At 42.4% G+C, this 18,019-nt stretch overlaps 1 protein-coding gene across 1 annotated transcript in view; it reads right to left on the bottom strand.

Moving 5' to 3' along the window:
- Nucleotides 1-18,019, bottom strand: part of LOC149454555 (uncharacterized) — a 76,673-nt gene that overhangs the window by 25,481 nt on the left and 33,173 nt on the right. Inside the window, exon 3 of the mRNA XM_089687340.1 lies at nucleotides 6,761-6,959. Within this exon, the coding sequence (XP_089543466.1) occupies nucleotides 6,761-6,959 (199 nt within the window). The remainder of the gene's footprint in view (nucleotides 1-6,760; nucleotides 6,960-18,019) is intronic.

Here is an 18,019-nt window from a genome sequence, read left to right as displayed (position 1 = left end):
TTTGCGAGTTTGCTCAATGATGTGCGAACTTGGCGCTATATTTCAAATTTCAGTGTTTTTGGTTTGGATTACATTATTGAATTAAATTTATTATATTATTTTTTTATGATTATTTATTAAATTATAATTTATGATTTCGTGTTTCAAATTTTAACATACCCGGGATGTTTACTAGACTCTTGTTCGGACAGATTTCAGTGAGTTATTCCTAAAAATTACAGGCCTACAATAAAAAAAAATACATATTTCCATGCAAAAAAATGTACCGCTTTGAGCACAGAAATACTGACATAATCAGACCTCTAGGGAGGTTAAACACCTTTTTACAATCCCCTTACGAAGATATATAGAGAGATCTAGTATGTATTAGACCTCATAATGTCCATTTCCAGATGTACCCGAGTGTATATATTTAACAGTAGTTGCCATGGTAATCCCTCCTTGCAGAGTGAGACCAATGCATATTTGCTATGTATATGTCCACAAGAAAATGGTGCCCGAGACCATGTGACGGTCTATAACAAAATGGCACCGGCACAGATGCACTGCATTACAATCACTGAATGGATATAAATGGAAGGCTTGACATCCAATTGGCTACTCCTGATGAAGTCATGTGATGTGACATAACATGTAGTGAACGCCGGGTGACGTCAAGCTGTTACCCGGAAGTCCACGTGCCGCCATTTTGAAAGTGGGATTTCTACATACACTTGACAGCAAATACCAGGAGGACACATTTTAATGTGAGTCGAACTATATGGTTTTAATAAAGGCTGATTTTAGTAGAAAATACTACACTATATTGAGCATTTTTTAACATGGATATGGAGTGATCTGGATCTGCTTAAAAGTGCTGGCAAACAGTGGTGAAGATCTGTGTACCATTATGCCCTCCCGGGTTATAGTGTGTTGGAGGTGGAAGAGCACTAAGGGGTGTCACAGGAGCACCGTACACGTTTATACAGTAGTGTGTTTACACTGGTCCACTTGAAGTACAGCAGATTTAAAGGGACGGTCCACCACCATTGAGACTGTATCCAGTTGACACTTTTTGTTGGTGGATTTGTATCACGATACACAGGAAGTGTACCACACAAGTCCACATGATGGTATTTAGGATTTATTGGGACAGATCACTATTAAGGATTATTTTTATTTTTGTATTTGTGTGCACTATTTATGGTATATTTATAGCATTGGTTTTGTGCAGTCTTTATGGGAGTCTATATGCATGCATTGGAAGATAGCTTGAGTAGCATATATTGATCCTCACGAGCACAGCAGATTGATCATCACCATTTATACACGCACGTAAGACTGTAAGCACTATTATATTTGTTTGTTGTTGTGCTGCATTTCTTTATTATATTTACTTTGTTACATGTGGGAACACATTATATGCTAACTGCACATCTATTTAGGAGGTTTCATTGTGCTGCAGGTTTTCTATACACATGTAACATGTTCCAAAGGTGAACTTATCCTTCAAAACAGGCAAAAAAGCCTTAAAGAAAATACTCCAAAGTGAAAAGGGAGCTAACGTCTTCTTCTCAGAGAGATTTACACTGACTTCCTCGTCGTCGTTTTACCAAGCAGGAAGTGAGGGGAGCTCTCCAACAGCAACACAGACAGAAATAAAAGAAAAGTAGAGAAGGAGAAGGCCAGACTCAATGTCAGATTTTATTTTTGTAGGTGTAGTATTTTCCCTCATTCCTACTTGGTGAAACCGCTGTCAGCAGGATTGGAAAATCTTTGTACTGGAGGCCCAAATAGTATGTAAGCAGGTTGCAACTTGCTTTAATGATTTAGCGGCTGGCCCAGGCTAGGAGAGATAAGGTTAAGCCATTTATTCTCTGTTCCCAGGCTTTTGGGTCTCATCCAATCCATTTGTGATATAAAAAGGGGAAAGGCTGAACTTTGTGGCCAACATTTTTCCCATGCTTGGCTCAACCTAGGGAAGGGATTGCTGCGCCTTGCAGTCCACTGAAGACACTTGAGGGTTCCAGAGGATCACCAGCAATGGACTTTACCTATATGGACTACCACCTCACAGGATTATGCCTGGGCAGCCACACATATGTAGATAGTGTTAGGGTAAAGAATTGTTCATATTAGACTGCAATGCCGAAGTTTTGTCAGTAAAGTTACATTAACTGTTTTGAGCCTGGTCTTAAATTATTCAAAAGGGGTACATGTTGGTTCTGTATCCAAAAGAACCAGGGTCTGTAAAGCACAAAGGGGTACAGCGCTGAGCAAACTGTTGGCGCTATATAAATACTGTATAATAATAACTCAGCAAGTCAAGCAGGAGTGATGAAGTTGCTAAAAGTAACCAAGAGCAAGTTCAAGACACAAAGCAACCAGTCGTTAGGTGTAGTACCTGGTAAGGTGGCAGGCCCTCTGGTAGTGAGAGGGTTGCTGTTTGACTCTTTCCCGAACTGTCCATCTCCCATAGCAACTAGGAATACACCCTCCTTATGGAGATCCATGACCTGGCCACAAGGTACGGGAAGTGAAGGGGTAACATTGAGCATGCCTCAGGTCCACACTATGTGCTCGACGGGACCCCAATCTGTTACTAGAAGTAAGGTAACAGAGGTACACTAGACTAATGGAGTGGATGCAAGCTCAGCCCATCCCTCCTAATTCAACAACTATGGAAGTGACAATGTGTAGTGACATGGGACACCACATTTCAGAGGAACCCTGTCATTTTACTGCACACAGTGAAAGCTCACCTCTATGTCGGGGAACTGCCTTAATGTTAGACTTTCCACATGACCGCAGTCTCCACCTGGTCTTCAGCACTGGTGGGCGTGCTTGCAAAAAAAGGTACCACACGTGCACAGGTGTGTTAGACCCCATCTACAACTATCGAGTTCTAATCCTACCCCATTTTATACAAAACTAGAAAACGTTTTTTGGTTTGACTTACACTAAGGGGATTGTTTTTCATTTTGTACATACCCTGTATGGCCCAGTGTTTGTGGACAACTACCATAACATCTAAATTAAGTTGTCAGACATCCCATTCCAAAACCATGGGCATTATTACGTTTTTGCCTCCGCTATGTGGCTCCACTCATCTGGAAAATTTTGGAGTGTGTCTAGGGGGATTTGTATTCATTCAACCAGAAAAGCATTCATGAGGTCAGATACTGATGTTGGACAAGAAGACCTGGCTCGCAACAGCATAGATGCCAGTTGTCCCGTCAGAAGAGTCCTTCATTTTGGACCTCCGTCCTGATAAAGTTGTGTTCTGGGCCATGTCCTAGGATCACAGTGTCCCCTTTATTTGAGTTACTGTGCAGGTATTGATTACAATAATTGGAAGCCACAAACATTCATTAGGTGGTGTTTGGGTGGTCCACTCGGTAATTGGTGGGTCTAGATAGGACCAACTGGACCTTAGGCAGGCTTGTCTATGGTGTGGTTAATTATGTCTCAGGAATCTGGGACTGAAAAATTGGTAAGTACGCAAAAGGTGATCCAACTCATCCCACAGGGATTCAATAGGGTTGATCCACATTGAAATAGCTGTGAAAGAAAATTCAATCATCGAAGCAGTCAGATAGCACCATGGATTAAAATTCAGCAATGTATTTCTAGTGATTAGAAATAGCCTTGTGTAATCTATAATCATTTCCATAAATCCTGCAATATGGGCTGTCGGGGGGTTTTCTTTGAAATGAATATCTGTTACGGTTTTACATTTTCTTGTATTCACAGATGGAACACCCTCTGTCTGGTAGCGCAATGTATAGATCTGAATCTACCTGCTCGAGGAAATATCATTCCCTATGACAGCTGTGCTTTTTCGGAGTACATACTATATTCTATATATACAAATATAATTTTAAGAGTTTATAATTATGTAGCTTAAGAAGCCCAAAATTATAACTGAAGTTTAATCTGCTTATATATTGCCTTCCCTGGTTCCTCCCTTACCCCTCATGAACATGCTGGCCTCTCAGCTGGGGGCCCAGGGCACCTCACAGCAGATCTAGGACACATACACCAGAGCCCAGGGCCAAATGATGTCGCTGTATGGTTGGCTGACCCTTGATTTATTATCTTGTTACAGTTCTTTCTTATTGGAATCTCCAGGGAGGAGATAAAGGGATTTCCAGAAAAGATTGACAAAGAAATTAAGGGAACTTACAGAAATGTAGGACTTTCCAGTCCAAACCACTACACGTCAGCCTCCTCCACTTCTGCAATTCCCAGTACCAGGTGCAAATTTCATATACAGTGCTACCTGCTGGTAAAACCTCATATTGCTGCAGCCATATACAGAAATGAATGGATTTCCTACCACCCACAGGTCTCAGTAAGATTTGTGCATCTAAACTTCTAGCCGTGTCCATAACCATTACAAGGGGTCTCATTCTTGAATTCTGTATTTCTTTTACATTCTGTGTAGCATAATGAGACTGACTGGTTCACACCAATGCGTTTTTTAGTGCGTTTTGCAGAAACAACTACAGTCCAATTAACAAGGTTTCATATGGGACATGTTCACATCCATGCGTTTTCAGCTGCTGCGTTTTTGGAAAGAGTCAGGAACTTTTTTTTCCTGCAGCAGATTGCTGGTGCAATGCAGCTGCAACAAAAGCACAAGTGTTGCGTTTTAATGCATTTTTGACACGTTGGAGTTTATTTGGCCTGATGAGACTTTAAATTCTCTGGCACTCAGTCACATCAAAGTAGTGCAGAAACATTTTCAAAGTCACTGCGATTTTGAAAAGGTTCCTGAACTACTTTGATGCGACTTAAAAGTACCAGAGAGTATAAAGTCGTATAAAAGTAGTGCAGGAACATTTTCAAAGTTGCAGCCAGTTTGAAAAAGGTTCCTGCACGACTTTGATGGACTTTGAGTGCCAGAGAGGGTAAAGTTGCATCAAAGTAGTGCAGGAGCATTTTCAAAGTTGCAGCGACTTTGAAAAGGTCCCTTTACTACTTTGATGTGACTGAGTGCCAAAGAGTGTAAAGTCGCATTCAATACTTTCCTATTGGTGAAAAAAACCCCACAAAAAATGCATGTTCAAAAACGCAATATGATCTGGAAAAACGCATTAATCACAACACGCATAGATGTGAACCAGGCCTCAGGGTGCACTCACACTGGGCATGGTTAAACTGAACTGTGCCAATTTGATTGTCTTCTCTTCCCCGCTGGTTTGCACTCACACTGGGCTATACCCAACTGTTCCCAGGCACACTTACATTGTCACCACTGCCAACCAGACCACAGTGATTCCTGCTTCTGTGCACATTGATTTATGGGGAGTTATGTGCTCAGGCATGGTTGCACTCACAATGATATGAACTGTACGGGATGACAAGTGAACCATCCCCAGGATCATCTCTTCCAAGTGGTCCCTGGGCACAGTATGCTTAACCGTTCCCCGGCACGGTTCACCTAACCGTTCCCCGGCACGGTTCACCTAACCGTTCCCCGGCACGGTTCACCTAACCGTTCCCCGGCACGGTTCACCTAACCGTTCCCCGGCACGGTTCACCTAACCGTTCCCCGGCACGGTTCACCTAACCGTTCCCCGGCACGGTTCACCTAACCGTTCCCCGGCACGGTTCACCTAACCGTTCCCCGGCACGGTTCACCTAACCGTTCCCCGGCACGGTTCACCTAACCGTTCCCCGGCACGGTTCACCTAACCGTTCCCCGGCACGGTTCACCTAACCGTTCCCCGGCATGGTTCAGAGCACTCACACTACACAATCGCCCAGACGAAGGAGTAGAACCATGTCCAGGCATGGTTAAAACTGCCATTTTTAGTGCACCCCAATTGAGAGTCCTTTGCGGGCTTTTTAGAGGTTACAACTGGAGTCCACAGCCTGGAACTCTGACACTGGGGTACCTAGGAGATACAAGAAGCCATCAGTTGGTTCAACGTGCCTAATTCACTAAAGGCAATCAGGCTGTTCACTTTGCAAGAGAAGTTGTACCTTGCAAGGGAATTTGCCCCAAAGTTTAACCAATGTGGTTAAATTTCACTTTCCAAGGAATACCGAATCTCATCATGCAAAAAAAAGAAAAAAATAATTGGATGATGGATGATTGAAGTCAGCAGAGCTTCCACTCATTCACTAAGCTCTGAGGCAACTTCCCTTGAAACAGCAACTGTTTATTTGCCTCCAGTAAATCAACCCCCACATGTCAATATCCTCTCACAACTGAACTACTTTGGCTGGACCAACCATTTAATTCAATTATAGTGCGAAACTCAATTAAATAAAAAGGGTTTTCCCACTTCAGCATGAAAAGCCATTTTTAAGCCACCTTTTAGACTGCTATAACTATAGACATAGGCACCAATCACATAGGATAGAAAGTTAAAGAGATAGAATATCCAACAGTTATATTTCACCTATTGGTAAAGTCTGAGTTGCCGATGGCCTTCTTATGACTTTTGTGGCCTTAGGTGGCAAGTCTTGCCACTATAAGTTCCTACCTCTGCTATTGGTTATCCCATTGTTGTATATTCCAGCTCCTCCTGCTAGATTCTCCATAATATCAACTAAAAATTCCAGCAGGGATGGTAGGAACTCATCAGAATGGGGCAGACCCAGGAACTTCGCTCCCTTCAAAAACATAAAAGCCAACTCCAGTATTCACAACACCCTGACATATCAGTTTTGAATGAACTGACCCTTCAACTACCCTCCTAAAGTTGAAATTTGGGACTTGCATGGAGTCATACTGAAGGCTGAAAACATCTGAAATATTTATACTCACAGATTACAGGGACGGTGAAGTTTTCCGATACTTCGTTGGTGTCATTCGAAGTGCTCACACAGCGGTATGGCCCAGTCTGCCACTCAGACATGTCATTGAGTTGAAGGAGCAAACGGCTGTCACTGCGAGAAATGTTGACATTGAAGAACCAGCATCTGAGATATCGACTGCTGTCCAGCTGAAACCAATTCTTCATCCACTAATAGAGAAGAAAAGAAACATAAAATTATTTATAAACGATATAGATATTTTTGTTAAAGTAGAAAAAAGGGTTTTGCACAGGACAATCTATTTCACCAGGGTTGGCCAATATTTTGAGCCTGGTGTGCTGAAAAATGTTTCTATGAAATTGAAAGCGCCAGACAGGGGAACCATTAGAAATCACAGGGCCCTATCCAGTCTGACAATGCCCCACTACCTTCCAGACCACAACTTTTAAACTTTCCCCATTCTCCACAAGCCAACATGGAAGACATTGCGTGCCAACCCCTGTATTACGCCATAGCCCACACACTACAATGATGGAGGTCAGCTAACGGAATTCTCTCACACAAAGTACCCATGGGACTTAAGATGTACACCTTATAAACAATCCAATATTAAAAATCTTGTAATTTTTTTTTCAAAATACACAAATAATTGTCAAAAAAACCATCCAGGCTGGTATACAAAATCCACACACGTAACAAGAGTACATTCATCAGCAATACATATACAAAAGTCACTTTACGGTGAAATTAAAGACACAAGAAAAAAGGATGGCTAAGCAATGCCAGAATTTTCAACGCGTTTCATTAAAATCAGTTCACTTCATCAGGAGATATTGCTGGTGATCGAATATGCATTATCTGATAAAAACAAAAATATTTAAGAACGTAATCCGTTGGATACCGGGTGCAGCAGAAAACACCCTGTCGGAAGTTTTGCCCGGGAGCTGTGGAAAGGGCATAGAACTGCAAACTAGGGATACACAGTAGGATGGAAGGATCAGTGTAAAAGGTCTACCTTGTGTCGGAGACTGAGATGACAGCATACAGTACATGGTGGTCAGTAAGCTGCCATGATTGGCACCAGGAATGGAAAACAAGGTAAGTAAGATAGAATTCCCTGTTTTTTGGGGGTTTTTGGAGTAACAAGCAGTATATTGCTGTTGAAAATACTGAAAAAAAATACTGACACCATTCTATGAAAAAAAACACCTGATCTGAGCACCAACTAGCCAAGAAAAAGGGCCAGGTCAAGAGTCAAGAGGCCACAAGGTTCACCTGATGGCATCACTTGCTGGAAAAACTGTTTATATTAGACAAATAAGCTAGCAATGAAGAAAAAAAAAAAAAGAGGGGAAGGTGCAACCACAGGTCTGAAAAATAGAAGGAAGATCTTGCAAAATGTGGCCAGACTGGTTAAATCCATATCGCTTTCACCAACTTAGCTACACTCAACGCAAGCAAGACTCTGAGGGATTAAAAATAAACTTTAACCACTTCCAGTACGGACACTTTTCCCCCCTTTCTGTCCAGGGCAATTTTCAGCTTTCAGCACTATCACACTTTGAATGACAATTGCGCGGTCATGCAACACTGTACCCATATGAATTTTTACCATTTTTTGAGACAGATAAAGCTTTGTTTTGGTGGTATTTATTCACCGCTGGGATTTTTATTTTTTTTGCTATGTAAATGATAATGTCCAAAAATTTTGAAAAAAAGTGTTTTTCTTATAAAATTTTGGAAATAAATAATCTTCCATCATAAATCTTGGCCGAAATGTATTCCGTTATCTTTTTAATATAATAAAAAAAAAATAAGCCAAATTAGTTTATAACCAAAAATGATAATTTTTAAACATTTTTATTTACATTTTTTTTATTTTTTTATATTATTTATGTTTTGTTTGTTTTTTTAAATACTGTCACCCTAGCAGTACAGTGTCACCATGGTGACACTGTACTACTTGTGGGGGGTGATGAAGATTTTTTTTTTTACAGTGATTGCTTTTACACCCATATATGATGTAAAAGCAATCATTTCTCTTTCTCTCTGTCTGCATTCTTGCAGCCATTGAGAACTACTGAGTGAGCTGTGATTGATCACAGCTTGTCACATGGTACAAGGCTGTTGTGAATAGCCCTGTACCATGTCACCTCTGTGATCATTCACAGATTTCACACGTAGTAAGCAAGTGACATCTTGCTTACTACTTTGTATGTGATCACTGATTGGCCAATCAGTGATCACATGAAAGGGACCTCGTACAGAGGTCCCGTCCAACGATCGGTGTTTCACTGTGTCCAGAGGATACAGCGGGCACCGGATCGCGGTGCTGCGTGCTCCCAGGGAGCACGCACAGCTAGAAAAGGCAGGTGCCATTTATGAACGACAACCCGCCCCTGGAGTGCCACTGTCCTGCCGTTTATAAACAGCAGGCGGATGGCAAGTGGTTAAAGCAGAACAAAACTCTCTCAATCAACATGAACTATTTGTAATGCTTCTGCTGCTGGCCTTAGTAAATGGATCTGAAGGTGTATTATATTTACTTATTTTAAACTCTTTTTTTTTTTTTTTTTTTTTTTTTTAACTTTTTTCAGTTGCTTTCTGGTTTCTGGCCTAGGCCAAAATTATCTCATACATCCCAGGAGTCTTCATGAGGGGCCTTCTCAGCTAAGCACACCCTCCTGCCTGCATGCCTAAGCTAAGGACAGATGGATTTCAGGAAGTAAATGCTACATGAATCATATGCCCTTACTCAAGATGGCCACCATGGATAGAAATGCTAGGGGGGGGGGGGGGGGGGGGTTTCAAAGACATGGATAGATGAGTGAGTTTGCTTTGTATATTACAAATGAACTGAATAATGTTTTCAGTTTGTGGTGATTAGATACAGTCAAGTTCCACTTTATCCCCTCTAGGTAAAAGCTTTTGTTGTGCTCACTAAATGAAGGTATGAGGAAGGCAAATCGTATAAAAAGCTGCAAGCAATGGTTTGTGTCTGTTAGAAGGGCAATTCTATTACAGCTTCAATGTTATTGCAGTTCTCTAAATTAAATAAAGCCTCCTTAACCTCTATCCTTAGGGACCATTCACACCATTGACGCACATATTTTTGTTCTCTGACATTCAGGTGGAACTTTCGGGAAATGTGCAATTTGGCATTAATACATTCCTGATGTCACAATACACAGCAACAGATGCCATCAGTCTGTTGCAGGGAAGACCCTAGGTTCACACCTAAGCGTTTTCTGCAGTGTTTTCCAGAAACGCAGTGCAGTCCAATTAACCTCTCTGGCGGTATTCCCGAGTGTAGCTCGGGGTAAAGTTTCAGCACCACAAGCGGTAACCCCGAGCTACACTTGGGCTTACCATGCGGCGCTGCTCCGTGATCCCTCGATCACTTACCTTGTCCTGCGCTCCCGCGATGTCCCTCCTGCAGTGTCCCTGGCTATGTAATCCGGAGGATGCCGGCATCTGTCATCTGGATTCCGTCCCTTACGAGCGTCGAGACGTACGGGGGACAGAACGGCGGGAAATTTGAAAATGACAAAAAGTGACATTCACTAAAATCACATAGTATAACATTACTGTATCAAACCATTTCACATACATTTTGTCCCGAGTGCTTTGTCCTGTGCCCTGCCTGCATTTTTACTGTTCTTTCTGCCTGGAAACTGAGAAAAGTCCATGGCGTACAAAAAGCGTCCCTTTAGGTCAAAAGCGGGTTTAGATCAGCTAGAGAACAGCAATTGTAAATTAGAACCACTTGAGTGAATTGAGTGATGATTTGTGGGGAAATTCGTCATCAGACACTGAAAACAATTTTGCGACTTTGCTCAGCGATGTGCGAACTTGGCGCTATATTTCAAATTTCAGTGTTTTTGGTTTGATTATATTATTGAATTAAATGTATTATATTATTTTTTATGATTATTTATTAAATTATAATTTATGATTTTGTGTTTCAAGTTCTATCCTACCCGGGATGTTTACTAGACTCTTGTTCGGACAGATTTCAGTGAGTTATTCCTAAAAATTACAGGCCTACAATAAAAAAAAATACATATTTCCATGCAAAAAAATAACCTGTGTGTTTTCAGCTGATGCATTTTTGGAATGGGTCAGGGACTTTTTTGAACGCAAAAAGTTGCGTTTTTGGTTCTATAGACTTCAATGGAAACGCTGCAGAAAAGCATGTATTACGTTTTTGCTGCATTTTTGCCATTTTTTGATGCATTTTGATTTTTAAAATCTGCCTAGCAAGAAGAAAAGTTTTTCAAGAATGAAACAAAAAACGCAAAAAACTGATCAAAAATGCGACTTCAATGGAAATGCTGCAGAAAAGCATGGATTGTGTTTTTGCCACACTTTTGATGCGTTTGGCATTTTAAATCTGCCTAGCAACAATAGAAAAAAAAAATGACAAAAAACGCATCAAAAATGCAAAACTCAACGCAAAACGCAATACAGAAAAGGCTCAAGTACAACCTGTATAGGTGTGAACTTAGCCTAACCCTAGGCTCACATCTAAGCATTTTCTGCAGAGTTTTGCCTTTTGCAGAAACGCAGTACAGCCCATTTAACATGATTTCCTATAGGACATGTTCACAACTGTGCTTTTTCACCCGGTGTGTTTTTTGGAATGGGTCAGGGACTTTTTTTTAACACAAAAAGTTGTGTTTTCGGTTCTATAGACTGCAATGGAAATGCTGCAGAAAAGCATGTATTGTGTTTTTGCTGCAGTTTTGATGAATTTTAAATCTGCCTAGCAACAAGAAAAAAAATTACAAAAAACCTGCAAAACGCATCAAAAATGCAAAACGCAATGCAGAAACGCAACCTGCATAGGTGTGTCCTAGCCTAAACTGCAACATGGGAACTTGGTGAGATGCTGTAGCAGATGATGATCTGCGTTAAACATTTTGGAACACAGCCAAGGACTCCACAGGTCCCCAGGATTTTTCAGGGATGGCTCCATCCTTCTGGAGAGAAAACCAGATGAAAGCGTCATGAGAAGGAGCGCTGTGATCTTGTTGAAGGTAATAAATACCTCAAAGTGTTACATTTACGCATTACCAAGCATGCATGTGCATATATGATGCTTGGTCCACTTTAAAGTGGTTGTAAACCATTACATATACCCAGTGAAGTGACCGGCCTCACACAGAGATTAATACAGTATCACGCAGTGATACACAGAGATTAAACAAATGCTCCTACATAAGTTGTACCTGCTTATCTGCAGACTTCTCTTCTCTACAGCCAAAGTCCAGAATTATAAAGTTTGTCTTAGAGGTCAGACAAAGGGGGGTGGAGAGCTGAAGTTACAGTCTGCAGAGCTCAGCGAAGAGAGCTCTGAGAGCTGATTGGAGGGAAGGGACACTCCCTCTTCATACAGCACACAGGAACAGAGCTGAGGCTGTCACTCTGCTGGAGCTCCCTCCCCTGTCACCATTTTTCTCTTGGTGTCAGGAAAACTTGTCAGAAGGGATTCATGCTGATGGCAAATGAATGAGGCAGCAGATAGAAATAACACATAGGCTCTTTTCCATCTAGTGCAACTCCAAAGTCACACGATTTCGAGTGCAACTTTGGAGTGTAATTTTGATGTACTCTTTACACTCTCTGGCACTCAAGTCGCATCAAAGTAGTGCAGGAACCTTTTCAAAGTTGCTGCAATTTTAAGTTGCATGGATTGGAATGGGTGCCATTGAAATCAATGGGCTGTCACTTGTCATGCGACTTTATAAGGTTGATTTACTGAAGGCAGATGGACTTGCACTTTGCAAAGTGCAGTTGCACTCTGCAAGAACAGATGTGCCAGGGCTTAGTAAATAAGCAGAAGCTCTGCTAACTTCTATCATCCAATCATGTGCAAGTAAAAAGGCTGTATTTTTTACATTTTCCTTGCATGTGATTAGGTATTCTTTGCAAAATGAAGCTTTACCTCATTTACTATCCAGCCAACGCAGACTTCTCTCCTAGATTGTAAGCTCGAAAGAGCAGAGCCCTCGAACCCCTCGTGTATTGTATTGTTACTGTATTGTCTCATGTTCTGTCCCCCTGCTACTGTACAGCGCTGAGCAAACCCTTTGGCGCCATATAAATACTGTATAATAATAATAATAATTTACTAAGCTCTGGAGCAACTGCACTTTGCAAAGTGCACAGTCTATTTCCCTTTAGTAAACCAACCACCTGTGTGTCCAAAGTCACATGACAAGCCGCACTAGTGGGAACAGAGCCTTTGTGCTCTGGACTGAGACACATACACACTATAGAAGGATATGCTTTGTTCATATTTCATGTCTGAGGTTCACAACCACTTTAAGTTAGATGGAGAGAAGTAGCTTGTAGACATGTTCTTGGTGATATCGCCCCTGGTATCACCAAAAGACTGCATATATTATTCATGGAATATAATGCTACAGAAAATGGTCATAGACCTTGGACATGCAACAGGATATGGTCATAGACACTGCTACAAGAGAAGGTCAGAGACTGGGGACGTGCTTCAGGAGACCGGGGACTCCAAAAAATGGAGATACATTACAAGAGACTGTTAGATCACTGCCTTTCTTGCCCCCAACATTGTACTCACTACAACCTACTTATGCTGCAGCAAGATCTATGATAAAAGAAATAGAGGAAAAACACCAAAGAAGAGAAAGGAATGGACAGCACAGACAAGCCAAGATAGTAGGAAAGCAATAAACCAAGACATTTAACTAATGGAAGCCAGGCTTAAGAATATTCAGGGGAGGGGAGTTAGCCTCTAGGTAAGGAAAACACAGACTACTATCTACAGAGGCTCTGAGGGCTGCACAGTAAGTGCCATAGGGCTGCAGGTTGGGCACCATGGCTGTAGACCCTGGTGGACAGGTTTTGGTCTTTAAAGGTCAGCCACCATAAGCTCCCCACACAAACTCCATCACAGAAAGCTGAAAAACAGACTAGATGCCGAGGAGAGCAGAGCGAACGATAAACAAGTTAGTGACGAGCATGTTTTCCTGTTTGGTTGAGATGTCATGTAGATAAAAGAAACTTCTAGAAGAAAAAATAGAAGACCGTCATGTGACCGGCTTTGCAACATTTCCTCCAACAGGCTGGTCACGCAAATCTTCTCTTGAACTTGCATTCTATGACTATAAACATTAGAGGATAGGGAGTTTCCAGGTTTATGAAAAGCAGGAAAGTGAAAGTGATGGTACAGAGGATGTTTCTGTCATGTCATGCTTGTTTTTAAGAAACGAATACCGTGCTTTTGGGGCTGTAGGGAGCCGGATACCCTACTCCACATTTGGTGGACGTGCCCTAAAGTGATCTATTTCTGGTCTCAAGTACAGTACATACCTGGATTAGAACCATCTTTGCTGTGCTCCTGGCACGTAACCCATGGGAAGCCTTATTACATTAAGCTGTAGAAGCTTTGTCCAAACACCAGCGGAGATGGGTGGGCTTTGTTTTCCTGGCGGCCAGCCAAAGCTTAGCTACAGCCTAGCATCAAGAGTTCATTCACGTAGCCGAGGTTAGGAACCGACGTATGTGGACTATGGTGCATGAGAAGCTCACCTTTATTTTTTGTTTCTGAAAGTGTGGGATCCATGGATCGCACATAATGCCAATTTGCTCCTGGACCGCTCTTTGCTCTCAACCTGAGAACACGGATGCAGCCCTCATTGTGTCTATGTGGTGGTCTCCTACGGGACCCTACCCCCCACACCCTCCATCTTCTACACCCCTCTTTCTTCTCCCTCTTCATTCACTATATTTTAGGTTTTGGGCCCTGATGGGCTTTTTGTCCACAAGCGTATTCAGAGTGCCGTTACCGCCTCCTCCCTAAGGTCGTAGGTGGCCCCGATCAATTACGACGTGCAGTCCCGACGAGTTCAAACAATCTCTTGTGCAAGTGTATACCTGTGTTTTGGTTGGCAGCCTTCTTGGGCTGTTATTATATCAACAGCCGCCTTGTGTTACACTGCTCTCATTGTCACCGACCCACTGGCCGATATGATCTTCATGTTACTACTTTATTATCTTATGTATTATTTTTTATATTTAGAGCTTGCACTGTATGTTATTTTTGAAAATCTCACTCAATATTTTGTAAAAGAAAAAATACCGTAATGATATCATGCACATGGCCACCATTAAAAATACGCCCATCAACACTGGACTTTGCTGCCAGAAGCTGTGAAATGTTTTCTGTATGTTTTAGGTATGTAAACCTTTCTGTAGGGCTTACATGTGTACAACTGTATTGGCTCGAGCTGCCAGCACCCCAGCAACAAAGGACACTAGTAGGCCCTAAATGAGCAGATTATGTGTAACTAAGGACATGTTGGCCCTGAGCAGCAGCCGCCACCAATAGTGCTGACTGCCTCCTAGCAACAAAGGATGCAACGTGGCTGGGGCCGCCTGCCTTCTAGCTCCTGACAACCAGAGTACTTTGTTGCTAGGAGGCAGGTGACTCCAATTTGCATTGTATGCTTGTAAATGTTAGCAAAAAATGTCTTCATACCAATAGCATTGAATGTCAATGGATCTGAGTGCAGTGAAGGGCCATCAATATAAGGGAAAATTAGTGCATAAGCCTGAGCACCCCACTGCTGCTGTGTTAGCACATGTAGTGACACCAATATCTTCCAAGAAAACACAGCGCTGTGAGAGTGACTACAGTTAAACCTTGCTAGGAGGTGTACCTTTATTCAAATAAAAAGTCAGTGTAGATCACAAGGAATGCCTGAGCCAGGATGGACGGCCCGTCCGCTCCAATGGAGATGGTATGAGACAGAGAGTGTTCCTGTCACTGGCAGTAGACCACGTGACCGCGGCGTCCCGGAATGACGTCACCGTGATGTACGGAGAAAGCGGGAGAGGAGATCCAGCTCTGAACTGCAAGCCAAGGTGGAGGCCGGTAACCTGTACAATGCTTTTCGCATGCATGCACCTTATCAAGTGGACTTGATAAGGCGCATGTGCGCAAAACGCAATGTGGACTTGATAAGGCACATGCGCGTGTCCATCTCGATACTTGATAAGGCATCTGCCTTATCAAGTCCACAACGTTTTTCACGCGCATGCGCCTTATCAAGTCCACAACACGTTTCGCGCGCATGCACCTTATCAAGTCCACTTGATAAGGCGCATGTGCGTTAAATGCATTGTACAGGTTACCGGCCTCCACCTTGGCTTGCGGTCCAGAGCTGGATCTCCTCTCCCGCTTCCTCCGTAGACCGCGGTGACGTAATTCCGAGATGCTGCAGTCACATGGTGTACTACCAGTGATAGGAACACTCTCTGTCTCATACCACCTTCATCAGAGCAGACGGGCCGTCCACTCTGGCCCAGGCATTCCTTGCGATCTACACTGACTTTTTGTTTGAATAAAGGTACACCTCCTAGCGAGGTTTAACTGTAGTCACTCTCACTGCGCTGTGTTTTCTTGGAATACCAATAGCATAAAATACCAAAAAACAAAAGTTCTACAGATCTAAACACATCATTTTTGGTGTTCGTGGGTATGAGGCCTAAATCCCAACGCCAGGCACAACAAACTTCACCAGTCCACTAACAAAACGCACATCTCCAGATTTCATTTTGTGAATTGCCAAGAGGAGAGGAAGGCAATAGCATGACCTCAACACTGTGGTCTACGAGACTTGCAGCACTTAGATCCAATCGTCCCGGAAGTACATCGGGAGTTCTACTAAATCCCAGCTTGTAAACCAGCAGATTTGACAGATGTAGAATAAAGCCTGCATGACGGAACTTGGCTTTTGAAGCAAAGAGAGGTTTAAACGACACTAACCCGGAGTTGGGCTTTAATCTTCCGCAATCAACTCGTCTTTATTGACGTTTGTTAAGCAAGTCATACAAAAAGTGCACTTTTTGTATGACTAGTGAACAAGCGTCAATAAAGACGAGTTAATTGCAGAAGATTAAGGTGTGCTGGAAACATTCTTATCTGAGAAAATTATATGTCACCATCACTTATTCAACATCAAAAATATACAATACAAAAAAAAAGGAAATCTTCACTTTTGTTAAAAAAAATGATATGACTATACAGCATTTACAGTTTTCAAATGTATTGTTAAAGAAATTAAATTTCCATTTCAATCAAACATGATTTTCTAAAATTAAAAAGAAAAAAAAATGCCTCTCTGCAACCATTGAAAACAACATCAGCTGTACACTTGCCTATCTTATGCCCTTCAGCTACTCCGTCCAGCCACTGAAAATACCCGATACTTCTAAATATGAAGGAAGTAACTCACTTGGCCCCTCTGAAAGGCAATCCATGGTGGATCACTTATAGAGGGTTGATGGCAGGCAGTGAGGAGGCGATATGTCTCAATGCCTGTTTTAACCCTATAAAGCCTGATCTATTGTGTCATAACCATGTACATGGTATGTGGTTGCAGGGCGGATGTGGTGCGGCCCCAAACACTGTGCTGTAACAATATGCATTGCTTGTGGTTGCAGGATGGCTGCGGCATGACCCCAAACACTTAAATAGTTTGTGCTCGGTGGCAGTACTGCCTGCTGAATGCGACATGCAGTTTCTTTTTTTGCTGTGGCTGTGAAGCAAAGAATTGCAGTATACAGCCCTGAGTGGCTGCATGCCCTTATTTAGGTGGGGGGCCAGGGAGCGGTAAAACCGCAGCTCATCTATTTGCTTTTAGCACTCCTGACCACTTGTGTGAACAAGCTCGACAGTGCTGGTGGTTGAAGATTGGTTCAGACATGTTGGTTCAAGCCTGCCACATGAGGTGAGAACAGTCATCAACCCTGTGTAAGCTCTGACTAGAGGGACTTGGTGCTTACAGAGGGCTTCCTTTTCCCACTCCTGGTGTCTGAGCTGAACTACAGGGTGGAGCAAGAGAAAATGGACTATGTGCTGCTGGGTAGATTTTAAATATTCAATGGCTTTTAAAGCATATCTAAAGTAGTGGATCCATTTCCGAGGAGTTGGAACCTCCATCAAGTTTTTATTCTTCCCACTATTTGTCTTGATGATAATTATCATGAGAACCAAAAGTGATGCAAAGTCCAGAACACTTGTAGGAACTCCGCCTTAAGCGGGAGTGCCTCTTGTCCACATTTAATGTTGGTGGCTAGGCTGTAGCCTGAGCGCTGATTGTTTACAGTATCTGGGCTTGTTGGGTTTCTCAGAAACCTAAAGACAATCTTTTTCCCAGCTACTGGGGAGTGTTTTCCAGTAGATGGAATAGGAAGAAACAATGTCATTGGTGATAAATGTTTA

Source organism: Staurois parvus, unplaced genomic scaffold (assembly GCF_062004578.1).
Source record: "Staurois parvus isolate SC_StPar_1 unplaced genomic scaffold, SC_StPar_1.0 ptg000423l, whole genome shotgun sequence".
NCBI lineage: Eukaryota > Metazoa > Chordata > Amphibia > Anura > Ranidae > Staurois > Staurois parvus.
This window is presented reverse-complemented; position numbering and strand designations above follow the sequence as displayed.